Source organism: Tupaia chinensis, unplaced genomic scaffold (genome assembly GCF_000334495.1).
Source record: "Tupaia chinensis unplaced genomic scaffold, TupChi_1.0 Scaffold000567_1, whole genome shotgun sequence".
NCBI classification, from domain to species: domain Eukaryota; kingdom Metazoa; phylum Chordata; class Mammalia; order Scandentia; family Tupaiidae; genus Tupaia; species Tupaia belangeri.
The window spans coordinates 2,776,886-2,790,339 of record NW_006160080.1 but is presented as its reverse complement, the minus strand read 5'-3'; the positions used below and the strand labels follow the sequence as shown (position 1 = coordinate 2,790,339).

The 13,454-nt window shown below is 39.4% G+C and overlaps 1 protein-coding gene across 1 annotated transcript in view; it reads left to right on the top strand.

Moving 5' to 3' along the window:
- Positions 1-13,454, top strand: part of SCML2 (Scm polycomb group protein like 2) — a gene marked incomplete in the record, with an annotated part of 76,589 nt that overhangs the window by 49,717 nt on the left and 13,418 nt on the right. Inside the window, 1 exon segment of the mRNA XM_027775473.1 lies at positions 7,037-7,257. Coding sequence (XP_027631274.1) covers positions 7,037-7,257 — 221 coding nt within the window.

The following is a 13,454-nucleotide window of genomic DNA, read 5'->3' as shown; positions in this document are numbered from 1 at the left end:
ATAAAGTAAGTTATGGCGGGGTTATACCTGATCTACCTCCCTATTACTCTATTGCTGCCTGTGACCAATTCATTTGTAGCAACCTGAATTCTTTGGGCTAGAGAGCAAAGTTCCAAATAGTGGCACTTAGCAGCACAGCCGAGTTGATGTGAACAGTAGGCCTTGAGCTTGGATAGTTTAGATGTAACCAGCCCTATCTATCTCTTGGTGTTTTTCAAAACTGAAGTTTATATTTGTTTGGTTTTATAATCATCAGTATTGTCGACCGAAATAACCAACTCTGTAAAAATAATAATTAATGTGATTTATTTTAAAGTAGAATATGAGTGATCTAGGCGCAGAGAGGAGGCAAAACATGCCTTTCTCGGGGTGACCAGGTATAGCGTTTTTTGGTTTTTGTTTTTAATTTGATTTGAGAGCAATAGACAGGGTTTGGAATTTAGTAAACAGTTTTTTTTAATTGGTTTGGCCTGAAAGGGCCAAATGAGGGGAGGGGGCTTGCAGGTTATAGGTAGGTTTACAGTTTTTAGGTTGGTGATTGGGAAAAAAAGGTTGCTGAGATTAGGAAAAAAAATGTACTTTAACAGAGATAAGGAGACTTAATATATATCACAAAGATATTATGCCAGGGGCAGGATGTAGGAAGAATCCTGTTACCAATGGGTCAAAATGGTCTGTTAATGTTTGTGGGCATGACTCCTTCTGGGCCCTCAGTATTTTACCAATATTAATTTAACATGGTCACGCCGCAATCCCTTCTCCTCCATTCTCCTCTCGGGATCTTGAGCACGCACACACGCGCCCAGCATGAGTTTTAAGCCACCAGGTCCAGGACGTGAACTGTGGTCGACTATGTGGGAGTCCAGCGACATAGCCATTACGCTAACTGCTGGTTCCCGACAATAACTATTATATTGACCAATCTGCCAATATATATCCTTCCCAAATTTATTCTTGGTAAGAAAGGGGATAGGAGAAGACAGAAATTGTACTAAGAGTGGGGGTAGGAAAAGACAGAAATCATGGTAAGAGAGGGGATAGGAAAAGATAGAAATTGTCTGGACAAGGAGAGTTTTGAGTGCCTTTTTAAATTAGAAGCAGTTTTTTTTTTTTTTTTTTTTTTTTGAGACAGTCTCAAATTTATTTTTTAAAACTTTTTTAAAGGAGTCAATTTTACCATTCTTCAAAAATGTAAGAGTGGGGGTAGGAAAAGACAGAAATCATGGTAAGAGAGGGGATAGGAAAAGATAGAAATTGTCTGGACAAGGAGAGTTTTGAGTGCCTTTTTAAATTAGAAGCAGTTTTTTTTTTTTTTTTTTTTTTTTGAGACAGTCTCAAATTTATTTTTTAAAACTTTTTTAAAGGAGTCAATTTTACCATTCTTCAAAAATGAATTTTAAGGGAACCAGCAGTTAGCATAATGGCTATGTCACTGGACTCCCACGTAGTCGACCACGGTTCGCGTCCCGGAGTGGCTTAAAACTCACGCTGGGCGCGTGTGCGTGCGTGCCCAAGATCCCAAGAGGAGAATGGAGGAGAAGGGATTGCAGCGTGACCATCCCCTCTGGGGGGTGATTTCTCGCTTTCTGTCTCTATATCTCTCTCTGTCTGTCTGGTGAGCGCACGCGCCCTATAGTGAAAATCTCCCCCCCCAAAAAATGAATTTTAATACCAATTAAAATAGCACTCTCACTTTTATTATGAGATCTAGATTTTTAAATTTTAGCATGCAAAAAATATTGATTTAGTGGGAACCAGCAGTTAGCGTAATGGCTATGTTGCTGGACTCCCACGTAGTCGACCGCGGTTCACGTTCCGGACCTGGTGGCTTAAAAACTCACGCCAGGCGCGTGTGGGTGCGTGCCCAAGATCCCGAGAGGAGAATGGAGAAGGGATTGCGGCGTGACCATCCCCCCTGGGGGGTGATTTCTCACTTTCTGTCTCTATGTCTGTCTGGCGAGCGCACGCGCCCTACAGTGAAAAATCTCTCCAAAAAAAAAAAAGATTGATTTAGTAATATTAAAGCTCTTGCTTGAGAAAATTTTAACTAAGATCACTAAGTTTTTTTATTTTTTAAATCTAAATACTTATAGGTCAAGGCGTTATAGATGTCATACATAAAGTTAGCTGTGATATCCAAAAGGGGTAGTTTTCTTTGCTCTTCTTAAACTGTAGATGTCTTGTTTTCTATTTTTATTTTTTGTTACATTTGCTTGTTTTTAAAAGGAGAAACTGGCATTTTAGGGTCTCCACTAAATGTCACTCTCTGTCAAGGTTACTCTTCTGTGTCTCAGGTCCCTTTAAGAATTTAGTACCCTTGGGGACCAGTCAGTGGTGTGGTGATTAAGGCACTGGACACTCCCACATGGCCAACCATGGTTTGAGTCCTGGACCTGGTAGCTTGCGCTCTCTCTCTCTCTCTGTGTGTGTGTGTCTCTCTCTGGTCAAATTAAAATAAAATGAATAAATAAATAAATATTTTTAAAAATAATTTAGTACCCTTGAAGAGGGCCCCAAAACGCTTGAGTGCTCTTATTTTGTGTTTACTGGAATGGCCTATGCTTGGGATTCCCTGTAGGGCTGCTACTCCTAAGATTAGGAAATCTTCCCCCCTCCAGACATTCCCTTTATGGCTTCCAGTTACCTAGAGTGCCTACCTGCAGGAAGGAGTGAATGTCCTTTATCTTCAAAACTGAGAGGCTCAGTCTCTAATTTGTCTGTGAATAAGACAGTTGGATTTCTCCAGTGCAAATGCAGAGCAGCCAACTGAAACAATTTTAAGAAGGCAAAAGAGGAAGACCCTTTAGACCACTATCTCTTTGCCTGGAGGGAGCAAACTGCTACCCCTTCCCCTGGAGGGGAGCAAACCGGGTTACCCAGAAACAGATAAACAGACATACAAAAACTAACCTAGAAATAAGCTAGACCATCTACCAAGTTTTTCGGAGGTTTGGGCCAGTGAACCTACTGAATCACCCCTAGGGAGAAGCTTGGACTTAGAGGGAGCACAAAGGGCCCACTGCTGGTACCAGGCACTAGATTCCAAGCAACCCCTGGGAAGATCTTCGGTTCATCCCTGGTCCCTTCATGGTTGCACTCTTGTTGATGGAAATAACCAACTCTGTAAAAATAATAATTAATGTTGTTTATGTTTAAGCAGAAGATGAATGACCTAGGCTTAGAGAGGAGGCAAAACATTGCCTTTCTCGGGCATCACTCTGATCAGGTGCAGGGGTTTCTTTCATTTGATTTGAGAGTGAGAGACAGGGCTTGAAACTTAGCGAAGTTTTTCTATTGGTCTGGGCCAAAAGGCAGGACATGGGGGGTGGGCTTGTAGGTTATACGTGGGTTTACAGTTTTTAGGTTGGCGATTGGAAAAAAAAGATTGCTGAGATCATAAAAGAATGTACTTTAACAGAGATAAGGAGACTTAATATATATCACAAAGGTACTATGCCAGGAGTGGGATGTAGGAAGAATCTGTTACCAATGGGTCAAAAAGGTCTGTTAATGTTTGTGCGCATGACTCTCTCCAGGCCCTTTGGAAAGGATTTTAGAAAATTAGGAAAAAGCAGTCAGACGTCTGTCCTCAGTATGAAAGATCCTTAGTATAAATGATATTTCCATTGTACATGCAGTTTTAAGAATAAGATGACTTACAAAGAATTTCTAAAGCTGAAAAAGATTCCAAAGCCAAATGTTTACAAATGACATATTTTTTTAAGAGAATCTTGTTTCAGTTTCTGTAAATCTTACCTTGCTCTTCTGTTTTTGGCTGTTCAATTTTTTATTTTATTTCTGCTCTCAAATTTATACCATTTATTTTTATGATAAATTTTGCTCTTATCAAATGGTCACATATATAAGTTTTACTGTATTTGAGGAGTAGAAAAATATGCACCTATCTACTTTAGGAGTTAGGAATTTTATATATACACAAATACTTGATATGAACTATATGACCAGGACAGTATTCTTTTTTTTCCCCTAAATTGGCTAGACTAGTAAAAGGACACACTAGGTATTATCTGTTTCTAGATGGAAAATCTGGAAAACAGTGAGCAACTATACCTTGATTAAGTCTTTAGATCAAAAGCAAGATACATATAAATTTCTGTTTCTTACCCACTCAAATTCCTGTTCAGGTCAGCAGTATATAAGCTAAATCAGTGGTGCATGTAACAGTAACTGGAAATAAGGGCTTGATGTCCATTTCTAAGTATGTATTTTTTTTCCTTCAGTAGTCATATGTGCTGGTGTCTTTTCCAAGTTCAGAGAAGGCAAGCACCATCTTTCAATAATAAAGCATTCTCTTGGGACCAATAGTTAGCGTAATGGCTAAGTCACTGGACTCCCACGTAGTTGACTGTGGTTCACGTCCCAGACCCAGTGGCTTAAAACTCACGCTGGGCATGTGTGTGTGCGTGCCCAAGATCCCCAGAGGAGAATGGAGGAAAAGGGATTGCAGCGTGGCCGTCCCCCTGGGGGGTGATTTCTTGCTTTCTGTCTCTCTGTCTCACTCTGTCTGTCTGGCGAGTGCACACGCCCTATAGCAAAAACCTCTTCAAAAACAATAATAATAAAGCATTCTCATGTGTCAGCATAAATGCATGTTTAATAAGTACCATTTGGAAGTAAGTAAGATTAAATCTTCAGGCTCAAAAAGTTTTGCCAGCATGTAAATGTTCAGAGAACATGCAATGTAGGCCAAGCTATGGTGCTTGGTAGGTAAGATGTGTTGAATCCATTTTCGACTTAACCATACTTTCAATTTATGATGGTCTATCAAGACATTACCCCATCAGAAGTTAAGGTGCATCTGTATTTCCAAGCCTGAGTGAACACTCTCCTTTATCTCACTACTGAAATACCAAGAAGAATAGTGTATACTTGATACTTCAGTTTCCTTATTATTCTGGTTCCTTAACCCCTGTAATAAGCTTTTCTTCTCCCAAGCTATTCTTTCCAAGGTCATTAGTGACCCTTCCTAGTTAATAAATCTATATATATCTTAATTTTCTTTTCCAATCTTTTCATCTCTATATTTCCAGTCCCTAATTCAGAATATATTACAAGAGGAGTAGTAGATAGGGCTTTAGACCTGGGTTCAAATTCCTTGCCAGGTTGGTTTAATATAGAACCTAGGGGACCAGCAGTTAGCGTAATGGCTATGTTGCTGGACTCCCGTGTAGTCGACCGCGGTTTGAGTCCCAGACCCAGTGGCTTAAACTCACGCCGGGTGCATGTGCGTGTGTGATCCTGAGAGGAGAATGGAGGAGAAGAGATTGCAGCGTGGCCATCCCTCCTGGGGGGGTGATTTCTTGCTTTCTGTCTCTCTGTCTCTCTCTGTCTTTCTGGTAAGTGCACATGCCCTATAGCAAAAAAACTCTCAAAAAAAAAAATATATAGAACCTAGAAGGTCCTTTAAAAATATTACTGGAATTATTCTTAAAAGTGCATGTGAAGGCCAGCAGGTGCTTGTTAATGCACTAGTCTCTTGTATGGCAGACCATGGTCTGAATCCCTGACCTGGTGGCTTGAAATCATGGCGAGTGCGTGTGTGCCCAAAAACCCAGAGGAGAATGGAGAAGGGTTTGCTGTTTGGCCATCCTCCCTGGGGGTTGATTTCTCACTTTCCCCTCTCTTTGCCTCTCTCTGGTGAACGTACACACACTATGGCATAAACCTTAAAAAAAAAAGTGCAAGTAAGCCTGGAGTGTGAAGTAAATGACAGTAATGAGGTAAGCAGAAACTGGTGCAAGTAGGTGAACTACAATACTTACAAATGAAGGAGAAAGAGATGATGGCAGTTAAGTGGTCCTTTGTTTGCCCTGGCAGGTGAGGGTAGGCTGTCCCCTCCTCTTGCTTTGGTAATTGGCAAAAGGTAGATTTTTTAAAAGCCACAGAAAAGACAATATTCTCTATTTTAAATCATATTTGCACATACATAGCCTTTGAATATGGGAAGAACAAAGTAGTGGGTTGGTTTCAGGTTGTAAAATGGCCTCAGAATAAAACTATTGATTTTTACATAGCTGTATAAATATTTCACTTCCACAACTCTTTCTATAAAAAAATTTGTATTTATTACTAGTACTTTTTATTTTGTGAAATTCATTTTTTGTAATAATGAAATCATTAAGGGAAAAATACTAAAAGTAGCTTTTTTATTTTTACTTTGAACATAAGGCATTTTTATTTGACTTCTATGAGTCTCCTGAGGTAATGCTGTGCTTATAACTTAATTATCCTAAAAAACTTTTCTTAGTGGGTTTTATCCCCATAATATTAATAATGAAAACTGGGGTTTCGAGTTTGTAGTTTCCTCAGATTGGAATCTAGATTAGGAAGCAACAGTAGTTTTTTTAATATATTATTTAACTGTGAGCATAGACAAAAGTAACCTGGCAGGTAACCTTTATTCAAAATATTAAAACTCTCTGGATTTGGCTACCAGGTAACTGGTAGCTACAAATAACTTGAACATAATATATATAGATATAGATATATGTGCACACACACAAACATGTATGTACACATACACACACACTTGCACATATAATTTTGTCACTATACCTCAGTAGAACCAGAAAGAAGTCAAGAGCAGGGGAGTCCCCTAGCCTCTGAAAGATTAAGCAGCCAGTAATCATAGGTAGTTGCTTTCCTATGTTTTTCTATGTTGGTGGGCAAGATGATTCCTGTACATGGTATAACTGAATAGTGTTTTCTGAAGGAGAGACTCTTTTCTGTGGTAAGAATTACAAATATGGTAAACAGACAAAATTTAAATTGCTAGACATTTTCACTGTATTAAATTGAAATTACCATTTTCTCTTATAAAAGCTCCTTTATTTTTTCTGCAGAATTAAACTATTTTCAGATAATATGGAACCTTAACATGCCTAAAACTTCATTTCAAATGGTACTTGTATTTTAAGTGGTTTGAGGAATGGTTTTAAAGATTCTTTTGTGTCATAATAAGATAGTACATTAATTATGTCATTTATTTTCATTTTCGTTGCTGTTTTTTCCTTAGTTCCTATTACAAAGAATATAGTGAAAATACAGCAGTCTTTCCCTTCTGAAGAGACCGAGCATTCAATGCCATCTCCACAGAAAACTGCTCTAGTGGTACCAACACAGCAGATCAGGAAATCCAGTCGAATTAAAGCATCTGGAAGTACTTCATTTACCAAAAAGGGTGGTCCTTTTAAAAATCTCTCACCAAAGAAAAAAGGTGTAAACTCAGGAAAAAAGGTTAGTTGTATTTTTTCCTAATTTGTATGGTAGGTCTCTGTAGTGCCTTATTATTTATAACAAATAATTTAGGAATTTACTAAGAATATGACGAAATTGTTTAGGAATATACTAAGAATATATAAAGGGACCAGCAGGTAGAATGGTAGCTAAGGTGTTAGATTCTCACATGGCTGACTGTGGTTTGAGTCCCAGACCCATGGCTTAAAAATCACACCTGGTGCGTGTGTCTGTGTGCCCAAAATCCTGAGGGGAGAATAAAGCAAAAGAGATTATGGTGTGGCTGTCCCCCTGAGGAGTAACTTATCACTTTTCCTCTCTTTCTCTCTGAGTCTCTTTCTGGTGAGCACATATACCCTATGGCCAAAAAACAAAAACAAAACATTCTTTATGGCCCCATGTAGCTATCAAGGGAGTCAGCCTTGAGACCAGCAGATGGTGTAATGGTTACGTCGTCGCTGGACTCCCACGTAGTTGACCGTGGTTCAAGTCCCAGACTGTGTGTCTTAAACTCATGCTGTACATGCATGCGTGCCCAAGATCCCAAGAAAAGTATGGAAGAGAAGAAATTGTGGCGTGGCCAACCCCCTGGGTGGTGATTTCTCGCTTTCTGTCTCTCTGTCTTTCTGGCAAGCACACATGAACTATAGCAAGAACCTCTCTTAAAAAAAAAATGTGTCAGCCTTTCACCACATCCATGGATTTAACCAACTTGGATTGAAAAAAATGTATATTTTTAAATGACAATACAGGATCCAGCAGATAGCATAATGGTTACATTGCTGGACTGCCACGTAGTTGACCAGGGCAGCTTAAAACTCATGATGGGTGCATTCATGCCCAATATCCCTAGAGAGGAATGGAGGAGAAAGGATTGTGGCGTAGCCAACCCCTGTGGGGGTTGATTTCTCTTTCTGTCTCTCTGTCTGTCTCTGCCTTCCTGGCAAGTACATGTGCCCTATAGCAAAAATCTCTTTAAAAAAAAAAAGAATGGAAATGATAAAGGCATTTTCAGATAAAAAGCATATTAAGAGCACTTAACACTGGAAAACCAGCACTTAAAGAAATACTAAAACAAAGTTCATCATATTGAAGGTAAATGAGACCAGATTGAAATGTGCATCTTCAAAAAGGAATGAGTGTTGTTGAAAATGATAAATCTCTGGGTAAATGCAAATGAATTTTCTTTTCAATCATCAGAAGGTACATGCATATGCTTGCCAGAGAGGCTCAGAGAGGAGGAGAAGGAGAAAGCACTCCCTAATAGGGCATAGGCACTCCACAATCCCCTCTCCATTTCTCCCTCCTGTTGGGATTTTGAGCAGGTACACTCATGCGCCCAACATATTTTTTAAGCTTCTGGGGCTCAGATTTCAACTACAGTTAGTCATGTGAGAGGGATCTGGCTCCCTTAACCACTGGGCTACAAAGGCTACTCTGAGCTTTTTTGCTTTTTTGTCTCCTAATCTCTTTATAGTAATAGGACTTTTTTTTTTTGTGGGGGGGGGAGGTTTTTGCTATAGGGTTCGTGTGCTTGCCAGAAAGAGACAGAAAACAAGAAATCTGACCACACCGCAATCCCTTCTCCTCCATTCTCCTCTTAGGATCTTGGGCACACATGTACACGCACCTGGCGTGAGTTTAAGCCACCAGGTCTGGGACTCAAACTGCGGTTGGTTTAAGCCACCAGGTCTGGGACTCAAACTGCAGTTGGTTACATGGGAGTCCAGTGACATAGCCATTGCACCAACTGCTGGTCCCAGTAATAGGACTATTTATAGCAATAATTATAGTTTCATAGAGTTTCTGTATCAGACAGATATATCAAGCAACTGTAGTATAGGAGGTGTCTTCAAAAAGTTCATGGTGTGTATTAGGAAAAAAACCGCATGGATTTTTAAAACAACAATTGGTGTAAAAAATGTTTTTACACCAAAATACTCATACTTTAATCTAAATTCTTATACACATTTTGAAGTCTTATAGATACCTGAAATGTGGGATATAGATCTCTATATCATAGTAAAATTTCAGCATTTTATGTAAAATGGCACAATATTAACTATATGTAGATGATGGAAAGCTAAGGATGTACATTGTAATCCCCAATACATATTTTTTTTTAAATGCAAAGAAGTATAGCTAAAAATCTAATAGGAAAATTAAGATGGAATTATAAGGAATATTAAAATCCAGAAAAATGGAGAGGAGGAACAGAAGAACAGCGCACAGAAATAAATGCAAAAAAAAGGGAGACCCATGCCCAGACATAGTAATAATTACGTTAAAATTTAGTAAAGTCTCCGATTTAAAAAAAGACCCAAATACATGCTGTCTACAAGAGATACACTCTAAGTATAGGGTCATGGAGTCTTCTCAGATCTGTGAAGGTTGACTGAATTAATTTCCAGCACTTAATTATCTTAAAAATTCATGAGTTCAGCCATCTGATACATATATCTAAAGCATTTCTCTTTGGTTTCAGTATAAAACAAAATAACAATACTATTTTGACTCTAAAACATAGGAATACTGGTATTTCTATTTTAAAATAATTTCAAATGTATAAAAGTCAAGCTAATCTGTTCTGAATATTACTTTTTTTTTTAGAGAGATATTTGCCATAGGGCACATGCACAGAGATAGAAAGTGCATCTCCGAGAGAGATGGCCATGCCATAATCCCTTCTTCTCCATTATCCTCTTGCGATTTTGGGCACGTGTGCACACGTGCCTGGCCTGAGTTTCAAGCTGCCAGGTCCAGAACTTGGACCACAGTCGGCCATGTGGGAGTCTAGTGACATAACCATTACACATCTGCTGGTCCCATATTTTTTTTTTTAATTGCCGAAGGGCATATGCAAGTTGCCAGAGACGGAGGGAGAGGGAGAAAGCACCCCATTGGAGCATGGTCATGTTGCAATCCCTTCTCCAGTTGTCCATCTTGTTGGGTCTTGGGGCATGTACACATATATGCCTTGTGTGGTTTTCAAGCCACCAGGATGGAGATTTGAACAGTGGTTGGCCATGTGGATTCATTTTAACTACTAGACTAAGGTCCTGGACCTAAATATTATATTTCAAATATATAAAAGATAAGCATTGAAAAATTAAAAGATTTTTCTAATGTAAATTATGACAGATTAAAAAAATACATATTTTTTAGAGGTATTTTTGCTATAGGGCACATGCACTCACCAGAGAGACAGAGACAGACAGATAGAAACTAGAAATCACTACCCAGCGGAGGATGGCCACACTGCAATCTCTTCTCTCCATTCTCCTCTCGGGGTTTTGTGCATGCATGCACATGTGCCTGGTGTAAGTTTTAAGCCACTAGGCCCAGGACTCAAACTGTGGTCGAGTCCAGTGGTGTAACCCTTATGTCATCTGCTGGTCTGAAATAAATTTTTTTAAATGAAAAGTAAATTTAATAATAGTACTGAATTTTTTGGGGGGAGGGGGTGAGATTTTCACTATAGGGCTTGTGAACTCACCAGAGAGATGTAAGGAGATGGAGAGCGGGAACATGAGAAATCATCCACCAGGAGGGATGGCCATGCTACAATCCCTTCTCCATTCTCCTCTGATGGTTTTGAAGAGTTTCATACAGTTACATAAATCCATCTCTGTTTTAGTACTGACTTATTCATAGTTTAGTTATTCCAAGTCTTCAAAATATAGTAAAATTAGTCTTATTTATTTATTTTTTTTTGGAAAGGTTTTTGCTATAGCGTGCGGTGCTCGCCAGGCGGACAGAGAGACAGAGAGATAGAAAGCGAGAAATCACCCCCCAGGGGGGATGGCCACACCGCAATCCCTTCTCCTCCATTCTCCTCTTGGGATCTTGGGCACGCACGCACACGCGCCTGGCGCGAGTTTAAACCACCAGGTCCGAGACTCGAACCGCGATCGACTATGTGGAAGTCCAGAAACATAGCCATTACACTAACTGCTGGTCCCAAAATTAGTCTTACGATAAATGTATTTTGGATTTGCCAACTGTCATTTTCTTCCTTTAAGGATTCTGGATGTATAGAAGTATATTTTCTAAATAAGTATACATTTTTTCAGTTTGCAGTGTTAAGCAAACATACTGTCTTAGTATGTCTCAAGTCAAAGATTCAGATTTCAGATGTTTAAAATACTGAAAGGATGAGATTATCAACACAGTAGTTATAATTCTGTACTTAACACACTGGTCTCCCACATGCCCAACTGTGGTTCAAGGCCTGGACCTGGCGGCTTGAAACTCAATTGGGCTCCTGTAGGTGCGTTCCCAAAGTCCAGAGAGTAGAATGGAAGAGAAGGGATTGTGGTGTGGCCATCTTCCCTGGGGGGTGATTTCTCTCTTTCTGTCTATTTCTCTGACGAACGCACGTGCCCTAAAGCAAAAATCTCACTCTTAAAAATAAAAATGTTGTTGTAATCTGTTTAAATTCTGTTTACTAGAATACTATGAACCCTTGATGATCATTAATTTTGACAGATCCCAACAACATTAACTGTTAGAATATTTTTTACCCCTTTGTCCCTACCTATTTAGTTTTCTCTATTAATACCTCTTCTAGGCATAAGAGGTTTTTTTTTTTGGGTTGTTTTGTTTGTTTGTTTGTTTGTTTTTCCCTGATCAGAGACAACATCCTCCCAAAAAATGAATGATAGGAACCAGCAGATGGCATAATGGTTACCTTACCGGACTCCCATATAGTTGACTGCAGTTCGAGTCCCAGACCCATGGCTTAAACTCACTCCAGGTACATGTGCGTGCATGCCCAAAATCTTGAGAGGAGAATGAAGGAGAAGGGACTGCAGCATGGCCATCCCTCTGGAGGGTGATTTCTTGCTTTCTATCTCTCTGTCTGTTACCGTCTCTCCAGCAAGTATATGTGCCCTATAGCAAAAATCTCTTTCTAATAAAATAAAAATGAATTATAGTGCCTGCTATTATCTTTTACACCTCTGCAAATGCATTTGTAAAATGTGTATAAATTGTTAAGATAACAAGTTCAATCTAGGCAGCGCAAATCTTCAGGTGAGAGCATGCGCCCGGCATGAGTTTTAAGCCACTGGGTCCGGGACGCAAACCGTGGTCAACTACATGGGAGTACAGCGACATAGCCATATTGCTAACTGCTTGTCCCCCCAAGAGTTTCTTCTCTGATATTGGAGAGTCCTGTTTGAAGATAGTCCTTAGAAAACCCCTAGAGTTGATGTACAATAAATAAAACAGCCGTGATGTTTAATAATGCTCAGGAGACATCTGGTTTTTAATGTGTAATAGGCATAATTTTGTATGAACTTTAGTAAGTCACTTGTAATTTTGTTAAAATTATTGCATGTAGAGGGCCCACCAGCCCATGGCATGGTAGTTAAGGCAGCTGGATCCCACATAGCTGAATGCATGGTTTGAATCCAGGACCTCATGTCTTGAAAAACACACCAGGCATATGTGTGTCCAAAATCACTAGAGGAGAATGGAAGAGAAAGGATTACAGCACCCTGTAGGGTGTTCTCTCACTTTCCTCTCTCTGTCTCCAGCAAGCACATCTCCTCCCACCACCACCCCCCACCGCCCCGCTCCCTGGCAAGCACATGTGCCCTATTGCAAACAAACAAACAAACAAATAAATAATGTAATATGGAGAAATGTGGGCCTGATACAGTAAAGACTAGATGAGCAACTGCTTTCTTAAGATGAGCTCTGTCCTCTACCTTGCTGAATTTTTTTTTCTTTTTTGTTGGGTTAAAGATGTACTGATTTCAGGACCACCAGTTGGCATAATAGCTATGCCACTGGACTCTTATGTAGGCAGCCACAGTAAAGAAAAGGGGGGGAAAAAAAAGGTGTATTGATTTCTTTAGCACTGTGGAAAAAAAAAAAACTTGTCTTATAGGGAACCTCAAAAAATAAAATGAGTTTTACAGAGTGAACTATTTAAGGTATGATCAGCTGGAGCAGGGGTTAGGACAAAGAATCCTATCTCTTGGTTTCTTCCCTCCCTCACCACCTAGACAGCATATGGGCCTCTGAGGAACTTACTTGGGAAAGACTGCAATTCATGATGCACATAGGGGTTTCCATCCTTGAGGAATTTTAATAGCCAACAATTTTGTAAACCAATGATGCCTATAATTTTCTGACTTTCCTATTTAGACATTTTTTAAAGGGTAATGTATACTTAAAATATTAATATA